Source organism: Argentina anserina, chromosome 2 (genome assembly GCF_933775445.1).
Source record: "Argentina anserina chromosome 2, drPotAnse1.1, whole genome shotgun sequence".
NCBI lineage: Eukaryota > Viridiplantae > Streptophyta > Magnoliopsida > Rosales > Rosaceae > Argentina > Argentina anserina.
Window position 1 is genome coordinate 2,747,542 of NC_065873.1, and position 19,832 is coordinate 2,767,373.

Sequence of the window (19,832 nt, forward strand, 5' to 3'; positions counted from 1 at the left end):
GCAGAAAAGCAGAGAGTGACCTATGAAATAAAATCAAAATCAAAATCACCAACCCCTTAGCGGACTTCAGTTGATAGACCTTTTTTTGTGTGGGTTAAAGGGTTGATCGACCATGGACGAGAACAAGAAATAAAGAAAAGACAGTGGTCGGATCGTGTAATTCCTTTAACTGCACGAGGGTACTCACTGGAATTTTGAAAGTTTCATTAATTGTCGATCTCCGCGTCTCGCACGGCTTCTGGCTTCTAAAAGCTACCCTCCCGGCCTCCCCCTACTTCTGCATATCGAGTTTAAAAGCCCTGGCTTTTGGAAGCAGCAAGTGAGAAGCTGATTTACCAAACACTGCTCTGGGCTTTGCTTATAATCACTGGAGGCAAGCAGCCACACTCTCTATGCAACGGTGGCCCAGATTTATAGAGGAGTGTGTTTAGTGCGAACCGCTTCTTATCTTCGGCGGTGTGTTCGAGTATCCGAAGCCACACACAACCAGATCGCCCTCTCTCTCTCTCTCTCTCTCTCTGCAACTTCGCGGTGGATAGAACCTACTAGATTCACCAGGCAAAGGTAACTTTTCGCCCGATGTAAATTTTTCACTTTACGAAGCTAGGTTGCTATGGTTTTCCGATTCTGCGGTTTGTTTGATTTTGATTTCGTGCCGGAGAAGTTGCCGTGAACTTAGTCTGAATTCGCTTCGAGCTTTTTCATGAGCTGCTTTGATTGCGCTGCGAGAATGTTACTGTTTTTGGTTGTTGTTGTTTGTGCGGTGGTGAAGTGAGAGCTCAGTTGCTGCGGATGAGCTTTCGTTTCGATTAGGTTTAGTTATATGTATCTTGACCTGGATTATTAGCTAGACTTTGAGCTGGAATGGTTTCGGATTAGGCGGATATGGAGATTTTAGGGTCACAGCTCGGAGTGTAGTAGCTGGAAATGAGCATTTCTGTAGTTGAGCAGGTGAATTAGGTTAAATGTAGTTTGTTTCGGCATGCGAAGCGCCACGGCTTGATTTCGGCATTTTTACTTTGTGAAAGCTCTAGGTATTGATTCTTGAGTTTTCTGGTTTTTGATGTCACTATTAAAGATTGGCCGCGATTATCTTTTCTGTATTGTTGTCGAACGGTAATCACACACAGACAAATTTTTATTTTTATACATAGGTTAGTGTTGCCTTGCCAGGGTTCTTGTTGTTTTGTCACATTGGTAAAACTTCTGCTACGCATTTAATTCACTCAATCAATGTGGTTTATGTATAGATAATCGGAGCACGAGTGTTCTTTGTGGGACTGTGAGTCTGTAATTATGAATTAATCAGTAAGATCATGCGTAGAATGAGTACCTTATGTAAAAGCTCTATGGTGGACGAGATGCATCTCAACCATTGGTATCCATGTAAAAACTCATAGATAGGTCCTCATTTAATTTGATTTTAAACAAATTATTTAAAGTGGTACTAGTTTACTTGGATTAGTGGTTTCAGTGTCGGTTCGAAGTTGATTTCAAATGTAGGTTCATCTTGACATAATGTGCTGATAAAGCTGGCACATTATGAAATGCTATAAGTTTGGCTTTCATAATTTTTATCTGCTGGAGTTACTTTTTGGAGTTTCCAAGCAACCTTTTATGTATTGGCTAGTTTTAGCAATTGAAAAGCTGTTGCATTCTAATCACTTCGTATGTCCTTTCTTTTGTTACCTTGTACTCCAATGATACCTATGCAGTAAGATATTGCCTTTTCATTGTAGGCTTCATGAGTCGTTATATGTTGTCCAAATTAACAATTTCATTAAGAAGATATTTGATGATTTGTTTTTCTCTTTCCAAATAGGTGAGGCTTGTTATCCATGAATCTGTGTAGCTATTTTGTTGTCTATTCAGTCCTTCTGGTGTCTGGTGCATCAACACAAAAGCATTGGATGTAATTACATGAGTGACAATGGCCATCTGTGCTGTCAACTTAGCGGTGGATGCAGAGTTGGATTTATGCTGCATGTTGAAGGTTCTGTAATTCAATACGATAAGACAGAAGACTGGAAATGAGGTATTTGATCAGTTAGCACCAGTTTGTTTATTCGAGCGTCATCTATACCTCTGTCCATAGGGTTCAGACCCAAACAGAGAAAATCAATTTAATTACTGTGTACAGATAGAGTTACTGCAATTGAGTATAGCCTCACCATTTGAGTATGGCTGATGCTGCACAACTGCATATTCCTCCAGAATCTGTGAGCAGTCAAACTGCAAAATGCCAAGAAGAATGTACATCAAGACAGGCACATGCAATTGGTTCTGAAAGTGGTTATAGTGAACCAACCAAGAAAAATATCGGCTGTGATGTTCTTCAAAATGAGTTACAGGAAAAAATCTGCAACGCATCTAATAGTGCTGATGATCAAGTTCAGTCATTTAGAGATGTGACAGAGAAATATCGCCTTGAGCAATCAGGAATGCCTCCTGAAGAAGTGAGGAACAGTAGTCAAGGTGGCGTAAACCTTCTTATACAATCAGCACATGGACATGATATCGGCTCCATACAGATTCAAAATAAAGAAACAACAACATCATTATCTAGTTGTACTACCGATAACCACTTGCAACCATTTTCTGACAATGTGATCAAGACTTCTCTTGCTGAAGATCTGGGTGTGAATCGTCAGACAGGAAAAACTACATGTTCTGAACAGATCTCACTGGAACAGAGAAATGATTATGGTTTTGGATCATCATCTAGTGAAACAAGAGGAAAACAGCAGCATATTGGCGCTGATATTGTTCAAAATGATCTCTTACAATCTATAATTCAAGAATTCAGCTGTGGCAATAAACAATTACAGTCGATTAGCAAAACTGTGAACATGACATACCCTAATGAGCAAGCTGGAGTGCCTCGGGAAGATGTGAGCATGACATTGGAGCCGACTATTAATTTTGGTTCTGGAATTTCATGTAGTGAAGTAGCAGAAGACAAGCAGCATTTTGGTTCCGATGTTCAACATAATGAAGCCTTACAAAGCCAATATTGGACCAGTACATCTGGAATGGAGGTACCCAGCTGTGAAGATATTGAACCAGTGCAGTTGTTTTGTGAAAATTTGAACACTTGTTCTCCTAAGGAACAGACAAGACTGTCTTGTGAAGCTGTGAAACATACTGCAGAGCAGATAAATGGTGTAAATTCTGGAACTTCATATAATGAACCAGCACGAGAAAACCACAATTCAGGCTCTGATTTTGTGCATGATCAACCATTACAAACTATCATTCCGGTAATCAGCTGTGGTGGGAATGAACAGTTGCAGGTGGTAAATGAGAATGTAAGTCTGAATTCTCTAAGTGAACAAGCAGGACTACCTCATGAAGCTGTGATAGAGACTTGTCTGACTGAAAAGAGTTCATGCTCTCTCCGAACTGCATTGGTTCAGATCAACGAATCTGGTTCGAGAAGTGTACATTGTGAACCTCAGGAACAAAGAGATCAGCCTGGCTCTTTACCTTCCCAAAATGATCAAGTTAAAACTAGCACCGCTGTATCCAGCTCCAATGTTTCTGAACACTTGGATCCTTATGTTGAAAAGGTGATGAATTCTGCTTGTAAGGACCATACTGATGAACTAATCAAACCTTACACGGAAAATGCAGCCCAAAATTCCAGTCTTGAGCCATCAGAAACAGCTTCTGAGAGTGCAACAAAAAATTCTAGCGAGTTCGGTTGCAAGGATAAGCGAAAATCAAGTTCAAGACGAAAATCAAGATCTTTGGTAAGCAGTGACAGAGTTCTGCGGTCAAGGATGGGCGAGAAACCTGAGGCTCCTGAATTAAATAATAATGTTGCAACTCTTGATTCAAGCAATAATGTTGCTAATGCAAGCAATGAGAAAGAAAGAAAAAGGAAGAGGAGAAAGAAGAAACACAGGGAAAGAATTGCAGCTGATGAATTTTCAAGGATCAGGTCGCATCTTAGATATTTCCTGAACCGGATAAACTATGAGAAATCTCTTATTGATGCTTATTCTGGTGAAGGTTGGAAAGGAAACAGGTGCATAGTTGTATTACAATCTTTTGCTTTTTTTAATTTTATGAAACTTTTATTTCTGAAGTTGATTTTATCTACGAGATTTTGGAGGAATAATATATTATCTTGGAAGTTGTACTGTTGATGAGTACTGAAGTACAATCATGGAAGTTCTTTGGCATCTGAATATATTTGTGATTTTGCAGCCTAGAGAAAGTAAGGCCAGAGAAGGAGCTTCAACGAGCTACCTCTGAAATACTCAGACGGAAATCGAAAATAAGAGATCTTTTTCAACGTCTTGATTCATTATGTGCTGAAGGAATGTTACCAAAATCTTTATTTGATGAAGAAGGAGAGATTGAAAGTGAAGATGTAAGAGAATATTTCTATTTAAAGCAATGTATTTTTCAAATGATTTATTTTCTATCCTTGAGATACTGTGTCATCTGAATTTATATTTCCTTGGGCACGATAATGATGTTGCATGAATTCTTTTTCTGGCATATTGGCTTATGTGACGAATAACTCTAAAAAATATTGGGCAGATTTTCTGCGCGAAATGTGGTTCTAAGGACATATATGCTGAGAATGACATCATACTCTGTGATGGGGCTTGTGACCGTGGATTCCACCAGCACTGTCTTGAACCGCCTCTATTAAGTGAAGCAAGTAATTTCCACAGCACATCCCATGATCTTTAATATTATGATTCTGCCGTCCTATTTACATGTAAACTTATTTGGCTTGCAGTTCCACCTGATGATGAGGGTTGGTTATGCCCTGGATGTGACTGCAAAGTTGATTGCATTGATTTGCTCAATGAATCACAAGGAACAGATCTATCTATTACTGACAGCTGGGAGGTCAATGTCAAAATCTGCACTTGTTCTATCTTCTAATTAAATAGTGTTTACTCTTATCTAGCTCTTATTTCATCTGCAGAAGGTATTTCCTGAAGCAGCTCTTGCAGCATTATCAGGACAGCATCAGGAAAACAACCAGGGACTTCCTTCAGATGATTCAGATGATAATGATTATGATCCTGATGGTCCAGAAACGGATGAGGAAGTTCAGGGAGCAGAATCCAGTTCCGATGAATCTGAATATGCATCGGCTTCTGATGGACTTGAGACCCCAAAAACTAATGATGAGCAGTACTTGGGCTTTCCTTCTGATGATTCAGAGGACGATGATTTCAACCCTAATGCTCCAGATCCCACGGAGGATGTTAAGCAGGACAGTTCAAGCTCTGATTTTACATCTGACTCAGAGGATCTCGCAGCTGTACTAGATGAGGATACTAAGTCTTTCGAAAATGGTGGAGGGCCCCAGTCATCTGTGTTGAAAGCAAATACGCGTCTTAGAGGCTCTGATGGAAAAAGTTCAAAACGTGGGCAGAAGAGACATTCTACAAAAGATGAGCTATCATCTTTATTAAAGTCTGATCATGGTCAAGATGATTCAGCACCTGTTTCTGGGAAAAGGCACGTAGAGAGGCTGGACTACAAAAAATTGCATGATGTGAGTGTCTTTCTAAAGTACAATTTTATCCGACTTTGAGACTGATTTATCCTCTTCATTTGCATACTTATATAAAAATTGCCACCAGAACTTCATTAATGTTTGTACTTTTTTGCATTGGGGAATAAGATAGACTCATAGACATGATAAAAAAAAGTTGTAGGCCTCTGAATTTCGATTTTTGAAAACTCTAATCTTTTCTCAAAGTACATCTCATTAGTTTTGACCTGATAGATATGTTAATTGTTGAATATATGATTGTTGAAACTATGTCGATTCTCAAACTATAGCCTCTGATGTTTCATAAATTTGCATATGTATGTGAGAATTTAGATTTTTTGTTATATTTACAGCTTTCAAATTGTGGCCTTTGCCATTGAAAAAGATATTAACTGAAACTGATAGGCTGGACAGGATGTAATTTATTCCTAAATGGTTCTATTAAAGTTCATTCCACTGCTGATTCTTCTATATTTATCTCGTTGATGAGACAGTTGTTCCTGAAAGATCACATGCTTAGTTATATAGGTGTTTCATCACTACTAGCCTCTTGGCATGTAAAGCAGTTTACACTATCTATTAAAAGAATAAGAAGAAGATATACAGAGGATGAAACTAAGGATATATATTACTTGTGTTTTGTACTGTTCTTCTACGGATTAACATTTTTTCGTGCCTTTTTTACTGTACTTTCCCTTTTACCTTGCTGTCTTTTGTTGTTTCTGGAATGTTTTGTTTATTCCTGCGGATTTAAAGTTGAACTATAAGCTCAAATGCCAAGTAATCAAGTATTGCTCTTTTAGGCTTTGTTATGTTTGTTGTTTCTGGAATGTTTTGTTTATTCCTGCGGATTTAAAGTTGAACTATAAGCTCAAATGCCAAGTAATCAAGTATTGCTCTTTTAGGCTTTGTTATGTCACATTGACCAGTGAAAAGATCGTATCCTATCCAAGTGTCTACGTTACTGATGTTTTTTTCTGTTTACATTAATATCTAAAGGAGGAATATGGAAATATTCCTACCAGTGATGATGAAGATTATAATGAAACTTCTGCACCAAGGAAAAGGAAGAAAGGCACTGGACGAGTCTCTCCAAAGTCACTGGAAGGAAAACCCTCGACCATTAGGAATGGAGTAACCACCAAAGATATAAAAGATGATCCAGACAAGAATGAGCATACCCCTAGAAGAACTCCTCGACGAAGATCAAGTGCTACAGGTAACTGTACACCAAATGAATTGCTTAAAAGCTCTCCTAAGTCTGGTTCTACCAGTGGGCAGGCTAGAGCATCAACATATAGAAGACTCGGGGAAGCTGTAACTCAGGTAACAGGGTTTGATTTGCTTTTACTTTTTCTAGCTTCTAAATTTGAATGGTGCTTTCGCAAGTATTATGGATTGCATGTGAAATTGTGAACCAAATACATTGTTTCTGAAAATTAACCAAAAGAGATAAAGTGTGAAGAGCTTCCTGTAGTTTAGTTTTTGTATTGTGTTTCCACGATCCTATGCTATACGATAATGTGTGTGAATATGATACATGTACTGGTTTTGATTAATAATTTCAACACACTTCTTTTGACGTAAGGCTTAAATACCCTCTGAACTTTTATCTCAGCGACTCTATACATCCTTTAAGGAGAATCAATACCCAGACCGAAGTATGAAGGAAAGACTAGCCCAAGAACTAGGAGTCATGGCTAAGCAGGTCATACCTTGTCTCTTATCAGCATTACAGCTTCCATTCTTCAAAAAGAATGTCAACTCATATATATTTTCTTTGTCGCTGTCTCGTGACAGGTTAGCAAATGGTTTGAAAATGCTCGCCATTGTGTGAAAGCAGGCTTGGCTGTGCCTCAAGCTATGAGAAACCGACCTGACCAAGCAGAAAATAGTACTAGAGATGCTGATGACAATGGAGCTCAAAAGAATGAATCACCAGGGACAGATGATGCTGTAGCAGGTAGCTGCAGCCAGGATGTGAAGGATAATACATTGGTGACTCCGAAAGGCAGTCGAGGGAAGACTTGTGCCCCCAAGGGTAGAAAGAGAAAATCCATGCCGGAGCCTGGGGGAGCGGATCTTGATGAACAATTTAAGACACCACCAGAAACTAGTGGTAAAGGTGGTCGAGTTACTAGACGTCGAAAATCTGTTGCTTAATTCAAATTTTGATGATTAGGAGAGTAGCTTTAACCATTTACCGCTTACAAATTGAGCCTCGGGTGTCAAGAAATCTGCCCCCATCTTAGTATTGATCCTGAGACCCATCTTGTTAGACTGTGTAGCGTAGCTGATTGTTGTTTCGGGTAAGTCGGCTTTAAACTAAACTATACCCCCTCCCCCAATGCTTTATGGCTCCCTTGTAGAACTAGCTCATCAGCAATTCCAATTTTCCTAGTACATTGCTCTTGCATACCATCTCTCGTCCTCCATGTTCATTTTCCTATTCAACCCTCTCGGAACTCGCAGGTTTTTCTCCTCCTCAGAACTCATATGTTTCCATTCTTTGCACGAACACAACACATTTGCACTCTCCTCTGAATTTAGCACGCCAATATTTCATAGATAACATTTGTAGGGATCGATTTCCCTTTTCTAGCTTTAATAGACCACAAACGACGTCGTAGTAGCTACCGTAACTAACTTAGAGCGGGAAATAGGATTTTGAAGACAGAAAATGCCGCCTTTCTTGTTTGGCTTTAAGCACAGCGCAGCTCACGCTTCAAATCTCAATCATGATCTTTTTCGCAGCAACCAAAACCACCAATTATAATAATAATAATAATAATAATAATAATAAAATCCCCAAATCCTCTGCAAGTCAATTCAACCATGAGCGACGAAGGAACGAGCGTCTACGCCACGCGCTCGATGAAGAAGCGAGCCTCACCGTCGTCGGAGGCTCTGAAACCTCCGGCGTCCAAGAAGTACCGATCCGTACTGGGAGAGATCACTAACTCGCCGGAACTCGCTTCGGCGCCGAAGAAACCGAAAATTGAGTCGCCCAAGGAGAAGGAGGAGGATCTGAAGACCGAGATCGACGTCAGCGCAGTTGATCCGGTCAGATGTGCTTACTCGCCGTCTATGTATAAGCATCTTCGGAAACTGGAGGTACTGTTCTAACTTGAGAGAGAGAGAGATTTGTGGATTTTGATTTTGCAATTGGATCTAGATTCTAGGGTTTCAATGTTAGAATCATCGTTTGTTTGTTCATATTTTACTTGAGAAATTAATCCAGTTTCCAATTTACGAAATTTTATGGGCAAAATTATGACTAGTATTAGCTTAGTGCAGATAGTCTAAATGATAATGAACTTTTTTTATCCGATTTTTGTGTCCTGATGTCAGTATAAGCAGTCGTAATAGATCGGTAATGTAGTGGTAGATTGAGTTTAGGCTGATGGTGTTGTGTGATTCAGATAGAGGCGAGGAATAGACCTTTGTATGGTTACTTGGAGAAGGTACAGAACCGTATTACAGAACACATGCGAGAAGTCCTGGTGGATTGGTTGGTGGAGGTCGCGGAGGAGTACAAGTTTGTTTCAGACACCCTTTATCTAACTGTATCATATATTGACAGATATCTTTCCTCACACATTATCAGCAAGAACAAGCTACAGCTTCTTGGTGTCGCGTGCATGTTTATTGCCTCGTAAGGACTTGAATATTGTATTAGCTATGTTCTTGATCTGAAGGCGGCCAGAGATTCTTGAAATGGTGATTTGAGTCTGGTTGTGTGGTGCAGGAAGTACGAAGAGATTTGTCCTCCACGGGTTGAGGAGTTCTGCTATATAACAGATAATACCTACAAGATAGAAGAGGTTGACCGATTTTACTGTCGATTAGATTCAAGTTTTTTAAATAATTACTGAGCTACTTAAGCTTAAGGTTTAATTTCATATTCAACTGTCAGGTGCTAGAAATGGAGAGACATGTACTCAAATTCTTGAACTTTGAGATCTATACTCCAACGACAAAGAATTTTCTCAGGCAAGTATCCTTTCAGACGTCTCTAATGTTTCTCAAATGGTGGTTCAATGCAGTTACTGCCGGTCTGAAATTTCAGTAATGTTGGTTTTTTTTTCCCTTTTTTGCAGAATCTTCGCAAGAGCTGCTCAAGAGAATTCCAAAGTAGGAGAGCAGCTTCTATTGTTTTGATGTTTGTTTGCTTTCCTTTGCCTTTATTTATTAGTGATTAGTCTTTCTTCTAATTTTCTTGCTTTACAGTCTTCGGACCTGCGCTTTGAATTCTTGGGTGGCTATCTTGCGGAACTAAGTTTGCTTGACTATTGCTGTGTTCAATTCCTACCATCAGTTATTGCTGCATCAGCGGTTTTTCTTTCTAGGTTCACGGTTCAGCCTGAAGTCCATCCTTGGGTAAGAAACAATATAACAGACTAAGTACTTGTAGACTACTGAATTTAATCTAAAGTTGAAATCTTGCAACTTGATACTAATACTGTTCAAAATTTATATATTGCAGAGCTGGGACTTGCAATGCTACTCTGGTTATAGACCATCCGACTTACAGAATTGCATCCTTGTCCTTCATGACTTGCAGCTGAATAAAAGAGGAAGCAATTCAAGAGCTATTAGAGATAAATATATGCGAGCAAAGGTAATGTGATATTAGATACAGGTAATTTCATTTAAAAATGTCCCATGCAAGTTTGTCGGTTAATTGAGTTTAACTTCCAAAAGGGCCTATGCATTCGCAAATGGCTGAAAATTACACAGTTTACACTACCTGGTGTAACTTGTCTGTGCATTTCTAGAATTACACTTGGGGTCCATAAGGACATTAACTTGACAGTTTTAGGAAATGTCATGCTGCTTTTCACTAATCAAGTAAATATTACCTGATCTTGACGATTTGACATTTTTCTGGACAGTTCAAGTGCGTAGCAACATTTTCTTCACATTCTGAGATTCCTGCACTTTATTTTGAGCCATCGACTAAGTGCTAGATTTGCGCATAAGGTATGGCTTGAGAAAGACTGCCTTAGTTACGGATGTATTGATTTCAGAAACAGAAAAAGGAGCAAGATGCTGACCTAGTTTTGAAAGAAGTTCTTCAACACTTTTCCTAGCTAGCTGCTTAAACCTGAAGCTGCTATAGTATACATGAGCGAAAGACTCCAGTAGGTTGCTAGGGACGGATCTCAAATTTAACTGCACTAATTTTGCCGACCAGATATATGTAAATTGTGGTTGTCCTGGAAGAATCAAGAATTACTAGTAACTTTTTCGAGGTATCAAATTCTTCTTGATGTCTGATCTCTCAACTAAGTTCTGATCTCCGCTCCTACACATGTATCTGTATTGGCGTTATGTAATTGAGTCCGACTTGTCATATTTCTCTTGGGTTATAATTTAGCTAGTTCAGTTAAATATGTGATTAGAAACATATGGTCGAGAGGTATATTCCCGCTACGGTGAGCTCAATTTGCAACATTAGCTTGACATAGTACTTCATTGAAGTCTCCTCACATAACCAGGGGAGGTCACATAACATATCCTGATATCCTCCAATATTCAACTCCCCAATTTGCATGTTCTTCATCGCTCCTCCCTTGTTGATCATCCTTACATGCCGATGAAGCAGTATCAAGGCTGCTCTCTAAATTCCTCGACGACCTCGATATCAAATCTCTTAGGTAGATTTTGTCCTCGTGAATCTTGTGTGAATTTTGTCCATAATATTGTCCCCAAGCGAGTAGTCAGATCATAAATATGATGCGAATGCGTTTATGCCATAGTTTCGCATAGAAAGACATGGTAAGTTTTCTTCTAGTTGCATTAGAACGTTTTCCTATCATCAAGTAATGGTGAATCAAATAAAATCGAATTTCTCTTTGGTTGTAGTGTTCGGGTGATTTTGTTGATCTACTGAATTCATACCTTGAATTTCAAGTGCTTCATTCAAAAGACGAGTGTATTTTTCAGTTTATCTATCTATATATACTCTAATAACCAGAATATGCTTTGTCAACCAAAATAGATGTGAATATCTAAGCTCTTACTTCATATATTAATTTAAAATTATGGTTAATATTTAAGGGATAAAAGGTGAAATTAAAAATGAAAATAGAAAAAGAAATTTTGTTTTCTTTTGCAGATAACAACATGGAAGTAAGTTCTATAACTACCCACTATCTCTTCCCCCACTATCTCTTACTACTTTGTAATAAACTTCTAATGATTCTGAAAAAAATATTTTACAAGGTTTAATGTAAAGTTTCTCTTAATTACTTAAGTTCTAAGTTCTCATATTTTATTTTAAAATTTAAAAAAAGAAGAAGAAGTATTTACCGTTATAAAGACAAACACGTATTAGACGCTTATTGTGTTATTTGTATGCAGTAAATAAAAAAAATTAAACGTCTTAATACGTTTCTCCATTAACGACTATACATTCTGATCTATATAATCTTTCGATCAGCTCTCTAATCGATCCCCACTTTACTTTACTCTCTCTCAATCTCTCTTCGACTCTCCCGATTCTCCCGACTCACTTGTAAGTATAAATTAGAATAGATTTTTAAACGGGTTATCTTTTATACTGCTGGCTGTGTAGTGCGTGAATCTGAAAACCAACAAGAGAATGCAGACACGTATACAAATAAATGTAATTTATTGAATATCAAGCGCGAGGTTACAATCTTTGGTGAACTCCTCTGATTCTATCTCCGTATGTGATTTGGCTCAAGGGTGACATGCACTTGATCTTGAGGATTTGAGTTTGATTTGGATTTGATGAAGAACGAGCGATTTGGCCGTTTGATGATTCTTTGTGGACTTGAGGTTAAATTTGGATTTAATGAAGAACGAGCGATTTGGCCGCTTGATGATTCTTCGTGGACTTGAGTTTGGATTGGATTTGGATTTGATGAAAAACGAGCGATTTGGCCGCTTGATGATTCTTCGTAGACTTGAGGTTGGATTTGGATTTGGATTTGATGAAGAACGAGCGATTTGGTGGCTTGACGATTCTTCGTGGATTTGATGATCTTCATGGACTTGAGAGACTTCGGGATTTGTCAAGGGTGATTCTTGCTCAAGTGATTTCTCTCCTTCTTCTCCAAGTCTAAAATCCTCATTCTCTTCATGTTGAAGGGCTATTTATAGTGTCAAGGTTTCTATTTTTTAGAATATTTTAATGACACCAAAATAATAAATTTCTTTAATTGTATAATTAAATCAATATGTATTTTCTGATTAATTCAAAATTAGTTATTTTCATAACTAAATTAAACAGAAAATAATTGATTTAATTATAGTCGTTAAAGAATTTATTAATTTAATCAAATGTCCGATTACCATTTCGAATCGTCAATGACATTCAATTTTCGATTTAAGTCGAAATCACGTAGCTTTGATTACGATCATCCGTTTATGTGCTGACACGAGTTTTATTCGGATCTTCACCAACTTTGTTGACTTTTCGGTCACGTGTGCAATTTTATCGGGCTCTTAGTCGATTTAACCATTTAACGAAGATAATTTACTTCATTAAATTTCATGTGTCTACATGCTGATTCTTCAATTTAGCCATCTATTAAAAATAAATAAATAAATAACAAACTTATAACTTCGTATTTGGGGCTACGGGTCACGAAAGTCTTTAAACCTCCAAAGCAAAGGAGAGAGAGAGAGAGAGAGAGAGAGAGAGAGAGAGAGAGAGCAGAGCAAAAGTAAAGAAAAATGGAAGTAGTAGAGGTCGATGAGAAGGAGCTCAAAGCCGCCGGAGCAACTCGGTTCTCCGACGGACGCCACGGCATTCGAATCCACGGCTGGGATATCGAGACCCGCAAGCGCTCCATTCTCAACTCCTCCACTCGCGAACTGTACGCCATCTCTATTCCTCATCAATTTCCCCATAAATCTAATTTCTCTGTGATTCTAGGGTTTGGTGATTTCTAAACTTCCGTTCTGCAGGTGGGAGAAGAAGCTGGAGACTTGTCACCTGCCGGAGATGGTATTCGGGGAGAGCTGTTTGACCTTGAAGCATGTGAAGAGTGGCGCCACTGTTCACTTCAATGCTTTTGATGCTCTGATTGGGTGGAAGAAGGAGGCTTTGCCTCCGGTTGAAGTTCCGGCTGCTGCGAAATGGAAGTTCCGATGGTAATTCTACTCAATTTACTTGAATTTACTCTTTGCACTCTTTTCGATTTCGAGGCTTGTTGAATGCTTTAGGTTCAGATCAAGAATATTGATATAGATAATGAATTTGAACATTTTATGATATCATTTAGTGTTATCATCGGTATGATGTTGTTTAGCTTAACTTTATGACTGTTGATTAGATATTATGTTACTAATGTGAGCACCACTTTCGATTTGAAATAAGAATGACTGGTTTTAGTTGACAGGAGAGAGATGTATTTTTGACTTATAAGGCTCTCTCTGTCGATTGTTTTACCTTGAGTTGTTCTTCATGGATATAAATGGCTATTGTAAATCTATTTATGATAACTTGCTAGTGGGATATGATTAGTTGTCTGTACTGATACTGGCTTTGAATCTTTTGTTCATTTTGTTTTCATCATGGTATCAGTTTCCTAAACGATGTGTGTTTGACTTTTTCAATTGTTTTTCAATTTTCAGTAATCCCTCTGAGCAAGTAATACTGGACTATGACTATACATTCACAACACTGTATTGCGGAAGTGAAACTATTGCCAAGGATGCAGACAAGGTGAATTCTCTCTCTCTCTCTCTCTCTCTCTCTCTCTCTCTCTCTCTCTCTCTCTCTCTACACACACACACACACACACATGTGACTGTGTATATGGTTGAGAATGTCTAGCCTAAAGTAGGATCGGACTATAATAAGTTGGCAAGGCTTCTCATGTTAGAATTCAAAGAAAATTAGAAAATGTTTGGGATTCAAAGCCAGTTGTTATGGAGTCAAGAGGAACCGTGGAAGGATGTCTGTGCCAGTATGGATTATTTTCCTAGTGATATCAGCCGATTGGTAATGAAATAGAAATAGTGGGGTTTTGGAAGTATACTTGGATTGGGATCAATCCTCCGGTGTGCATTGCAAGACTCTTGAGATGATCAAGATCTCAAATTGCAAAAGTAACTATGGATACCACCGTGATGTCTTATTTTATGAGCTGGGTTTTTGGTTTTAACGGAAACCTTAGAGATGAGGTGATGCAAGAGGTAGTTCTAATGCTCCCATTGGTGGAATCCCAATTAGATATAAGGAGGTTGAAGCTGGAGTCTTGAAGGGTAGAAAGTCTTTTCATTGCTATCTCACTGATATCTGCTGACCCTTTGTTTTTTCCTATGATATCACTCTGGAAAGCCAAGCGTTCCCTCAAGATCAAAATTGGCTGGCGTTTGATGCAAATAGGGTGAACTCATGTGGTGGGTTTTAAAGAAGACGGTCAAGCTGTTGTTTTTCTCTCCAGTGATACATCATGTGGAAGCTCCATGAAGAAAGTGCAAGAGTATGGCAACCAAGATGGCAGGGGCTTGGTTGGACGACTCCATCTGGGTGCCTTCCCCTGTTAAGTGAGATTCACAGTGATTTGGCAAAGAGAAAAAAAAAATCAACTTCATGTTTCAGTGTTTTAGCTGTAGTTTAGGTATTTTGGAACTTTAGATGGGAAGGAAAAAAGAATCTATGATGACCATAGTGGAGTGGGAGTAGAAGACCTCTGGTGAAGGTTACATCCCATCAGCTTTGTGGGCTTCATTTGAGTTGTTTATGTTTTCGCGTAGAGTTTATCGCTTTCTTAGGCTAGCTTGGGTATTGTTTTGCCTCCTGTAGCTTCTGTGAACTTCTTGTACGCAATGTTTTTATATTGTGCATATGGGCGTCACTATTTCATGTCTCATTGTTTAATTAATTGAGCTGCAAGGCTTATGAGTGCAAATTATTTGTATTATTATTTTACTCTTTCACTATAGCAGTGATGCAATTAGACTTATCTTAGTTTTATGTTGCAGCAAGGAGGAGAGGTATCAAAGGAGGCCTGCAATCTCCACTGGGAGGACTGCAAAGAAAAACTTGATGTGGTTGCATTGGCATCAAAAGAGCCTATTCTCTTTTATGATGAGGTGAGAATTCTGATAGTTAACTAGAAGCACTCAAATATTCATGAGCCTATGCAGAAATATGCATCTTTTTTCTCTTCTTAGGCTATGTATACCTGCCATGATTAAGATATTGATTGTAACTGAACAGGTAGTCTTGTATGAAGATGAATTGGCAGATAATGGCGTGTCACTTCTAACTGTGAAAGTGGTGAATCTTCAATCTCTATTTTTTTCTGTGGTTTATCTTCTTTATTCAACAATGAGGACGGGGACAACTTATTTTCTTACATGTAAATTTTGTAGAGGGTCATGCCGAGCAGTTGGTTTCTTCTCTTGCGATTTTGGGTGAGCTATTATTCTTAGTTCTTGAAACCCCAACCCCCCCCCCCCCTCCCCGAAAAAAAAAAAGTTATATTAGCCAAACACGTAATATCACTCTTTATGCTATTTACTTTCTTTGACACAAGCTCTTTGGAATCTCTATCTCAAGCTTAATAACTAATTGATGCTATTTATCAACTATCTAACATATGTTAGTCACTGCTTCTTGCTGTTGTCTTTGATATTGTTGGGTTTCCAGCCCATATGTTTTTCCTAAGATGGTTTCTTAGAGTATGGTGTTCCGGTAAGGATAGGGAATCCTTATTGATGATGGTTTACTTGTAGAAGGAGGAGGCTTTACAACCTACCACTATTAGGAATAGGATTCCTATTTGGTGAGGAAACATGTTTGTCTTTATGGCTATATAAAGAGGGGTTATGCTCTAGGTTTAGGCATCACATAGACAAAGAACAAAGTGTGTTCTATTCTCGGTTAGAGGGTGAGAGAGGGCAGAGAGGAGAAAGATAGGAAGAGAAGAGTATTTGGTTTCTTAGTCTTTTTTGTGTACCCATTATTAATATAGTAGAAGTGTGTTTCTGTCCGGTGGATGTAGGCAAAGCTATTTGCTTAACCACCTTAAATCTGTGCTCTTGTGTTCTTTTCTTTGTGGTTGTTTTTCTTGGTTTGCTGTGTTTGTTCTGTTTCTCTGACTAACTTATTGACCGATACACTACAGATATTGACAGTCACTTATTGCAATCTTCTTGCAGCTTAGAGTTGATGGAGTGCTTATGAGATTAAGGGATACCCGTATGCACTGTACTTTTGAAAATAATGTAAATCCCATTATTCTTCGAGAGAGCTGCTGGAGAGAAGCTACCTTTACAGCGTTGGCTGCAGTAAGTTTATGATCACTGTCAAACAAATTATTCTTTACATTGTGACCGAGTCTACAATTATTTAGTTTCTCACGTCTTGTCTACTATGTTGAAAAAACACTATGCTTTTGATTTTTGTACTCCCCTACTTTCCGAAAATGAGGTTGGTATGTGACATATGGAAAACTAATGGGCTTTTTGAACCTATGACTTGCCAGGTCTATGAACTTTTGAGGGATAAAGATATGGTTGAAGCATTGATTTAGGAAAAGATATAAAAACTTTGATCCTCTTAACCTTTTTGGCGTATTTAACTAATTAGGTTACGAGATCATATAAAGTTCAGTCATTCAGATTCTGTTAACAGATAGAATTCATATTGCACAGTTCTTTCCTGCACCATTTCAATCTTCTAATGTGGATAAATTTTGGCAATCTGCTCATCCATAGGTCAATAAAAGTAATCTCAAAGAATTGGAAGTTAAGAAATTGGAATGATGGAAGTTTGGTTTGTAGTTAAACTGCAACAGTTTCTGAAGTTATGATAAAATATTGGATTTCAAGCAAGGTGATATTGTTGTCAACATCCACAATTTTGTCTTCAAAAGAAGCTTTGCTTTCTACTAAATTGAGAAAAATCTGATATGGTAGTTAACTACTTTCTAATCATAGCAATATTTTTGCTTAAATTTTGAAGAAGCAAGATACCATGCTATTATAAATGACATTCTTTTATCATCATCATTTGGGCTTATTAAGTAAACTTGACACAGTTAATCAGCTAACTGATAATTAATAAAAACAGCCACCTTTTGTTTTTCCGGTGCGGCTTTTTGTCTAATATTTCTTGATTATCATATATTCTTTCACTCCTTTCTGTAATCTGATGAGGAAAATTTAATCACGAGTGTTTTGTCTTGTATTTGTGGTAAAAAAAAATGTCTTTCCTTTGCTCATGCTCTTATTTTAATTTTAAACAATGCAGAAGGGATACCCTTCTGAAGCTGGTGCCTACAATGATCCCAGCATCATCAGCCAAAGACTTCCTGTGGTCATGAATAAGTCCCAAAAACTAAAGGTATCTAGTGACGTGTAACATTGTAGATTATCGTAATACACAAAGATATATAATTTAATCTCTTCCTAATGTGTTGGATTCTATCGAATGTAAAATTTCCTTGAAGCTTCTTTATGCAAACTCTATTTTGCTTTTGCTTACAACTGTATTTTCTTTCATTGCAATCCAGTTTATTTAATCCTTTTTCTTTCAATTATCTGTCATAAACTCATAATCGATAGAGGGACTAGAGAAAAAAAATCTCTTAATAACTAACTGTAAGTAAGACATGGATATAAACCGAAATACAGCCGATATGAGGCATGACGTGGAACCAAAAGGACAACTTTCACAAGTTGCAATAGCCCATTGGTAAAGTGATCAGCTATTATCTGACTGGTTGTAGGTTCAAATTTTTATTGGGGGATCCCTTTCCTTTCAAAGTGAAGACTTTTGAATGGAAGGGGTCATTCAGATATGCATGCATTAAAAATATTTATTTAGCGTATAGCCAGTCATTTTGGAGCAATTATTAACCACGATTATTGAATATCATTGTCTTCATTAAAAGTAGTGTTTGTTTCGTCACTGTTGGCTAGGGTACCTTCTCTTTTGCTGGAAGTGGCAGCATGTAAGAATTACATTACGTTCCCAGTGAAGTATGATATGTTCCAAGTATGTTGATGCTGAAATTGTTTGCACCTAGATAGAAGGAAACTACGAAAAAAAAAATTAGGGAGGACATAATTCTCATAAACTTTAGCTATGAAATATAATGTATATGATCTTATTACATGCATAAAAACAGTTGGAACTTTTTAGTGTCTTTCATAGGGACAGACAAAACACAAGATGATTCAACACAGCATGCCTCTAAGCCCTACGTTAGTTCTGTACTTGATAGATGAAATCATTGAGACCTCTGCCAAAGTTCCAATAGAAAGGTATATATGGGATATTCCAAACTGGCAAAGTGGGTGAATGGATCAGAGTCGAAGGTTTAAGTCGACCTTGCATGAATTGGATTGCGGCCCTAATACTTGTGGATCCAAGCGGAAGCTGCCTGGCCACATTGAATCCATTACATCATCAAGTGTGAACGGCATCATGCTATACCTTGTACCGGCATCAGTAAATTTTGCTACAAGCGCAGTTTCATATCTGCTTGGCTTGTGCACAAGTGAATGGGGCTGAACGCTGAGCGATCGAAGCGTTGAAGTACTGAAGGGAAAGCCCATCATTGACATCATTCTTTGTGACTGATATCTTCTGGCTGCACCTCTTTCTCTCTTGTGGGCGTTCTGGTGACCCCCTAATGCCTGGGAGCTGAAGAACTTCCTCATGCAGAAGTTACAGGAGAAAACCTTGCCTGAAGGTGGTCTTGACTCTGAGTCAGTATCTCCTTCTGTTGATAGCAAATTCCCACCTAGGCTCAGGTTCAGCCACTTCCCTTGATTAATATCATCTGTTTCTTCGCTGCTATCATCTCTGTTTGAATATCTAATGTGCTCTTCCCTTAGTACTATCTTGTTTTCTGCTTCTCCATGGGAAATCATTTCGTCTCAAATGTCTAGTTTGATGAGGAGATCAAAGGGAAGTTGATGAATTTGGGTTAAACAATGTCTCTTTGAAGGGTTTGAGATCAAAGAGTGGAATGAAATGGAGAGAAGCATTAGAATGTAAGGTGGAGAACACCTGTTTTATATCTTATCAAATCCCTATGCTGTGGCCCCTGTCTTCTGATGCTTAGTGCTCTAGGGGGACAATGCTTAGGTCATCTTCACTATTGCCCTGGGAAAGCTTAGGATTCCCTACTTTCATCTTTCTCCTTTCTTCTGTTATGAAAGGAGACCTACTTTACATGCTTCCATCTGAAGTGTAACTGAAATCACAAGGTGTCAAATCCTGAAACTCTTTCATCAATTGTCAAAAACTCAAAATCATTATACTTGCATATTAATCTGAAGTGCATGCCACGATTGCTTCTTATCC

General features: G+C 38.2%; 4 protein-coding genes across 5 annotated transcripts; 3 read left to right on the plus strand and 1 right to left on the minus strand.

Annotated features, from left to right (window-relative positions):
• The first annotated feature begins 263 nt into the window (after positions 1–263).
• Positions 264–7,943, plus strand: LOC126805549 (pathogenesis-related homeodomain protein). Its single transcript, XM_050532346.1, has 9 exons — positions 264–564; positions 1,823–4,030; positions 4,213–4,378; positions 4,552–4,675; positions 4,757–4,869; positions 4,949–5,527; positions 6,527–6,853; positions 7,146–7,235; positions 7,328–7,943. Exons 2-9 carry the CDS (start codon positions 2,181–2,183, stop codon positions 7,688–7,690), a joined length of 3,612 nt encoding a protein of 1,203 aa, XP_050388303.1. The 5' UTR covers positions 264–564; positions 1,823–2,180; the 3' UTR covers positions 7,691–7,943.
• A 391-nt stretch (positions 7,944–8,334) lies between these two features.
• Positions 8,335–10,923, plus strand: LOC126783020 (G2/mitotic-specific cyclin C13-1-like). The gene is made up of 8 exons (XM_050508400.1): positions 8,335–8,641; positions 8,950–9,182; positions 9,276–9,351; positions 9,444–9,520; positions 9,628–9,661; positions 9,758–9,907; positions 10,014–10,148; positions 10,423–10,923. The coding sequence occupies exons 1-8, from the start codon at positions 8,363–8,365 to the stop codon at positions 10,495–10,497; spliced, it is 1,059 nt and encodes a 352-aa protein (XP_050364357.1). The 5' UTR covers positions 8,335–8,362; the 3' UTR covers positions 10,498–10,923.
• Positions 10,924–13,210: 2,287 nt separating this feature from the next.
• LOC126783248 (TIP41-like protein) lies at positions 13,211–18,004 on the plus strand. Of its 2 annotated transcripts, XM_050508678.1 has the most exons (8): positions 13,211–13,377; positions 13,469–13,654; positions 14,138–14,228; positions 15,494–15,604; positions 15,732–15,791; positions 15,887–15,928; positions 16,676–16,804; positions 17,769–18,004. In XM_050508678.1, the coding sequence occupies exons 1-8, from the start codon at positions 13,235–13,237 to the stop codon at positions 17,877–17,879; spliced, it is 873 nt and encodes a 290-aa protein (XP_050364635.1). In that variant the 5' UTR covers positions 13,211–13,234; the 3' UTR covers positions 17,880–18,004. The 2 variants fall into 2 exon arrangements, with proteins under 2 accessions (XP_050364635.1, XP_050364636.1); XM_050508679.1 differs by lacking the exon at positions 15,887–15,928.
• Positions 18,005–18,587: 583 nt separating this feature from the next.
• Positions 18,588–19,505, minus strand: LOC126783709 (zinc finger protein 7-like). The gene has a single exon (XM_050509225.1). It carries the CDS (start codon positions 19,394–19,396, stop codon positions 18,827–18,829), a length of 570 nt encoding a protein of 189 aa, XP_050365182.1. The 5' UTR covers positions 19,397–19,505; the 3' UTR covers positions 18,588–18,826.
• Positions 19,506–19,832: the final 327 nt, after the last annotated feature.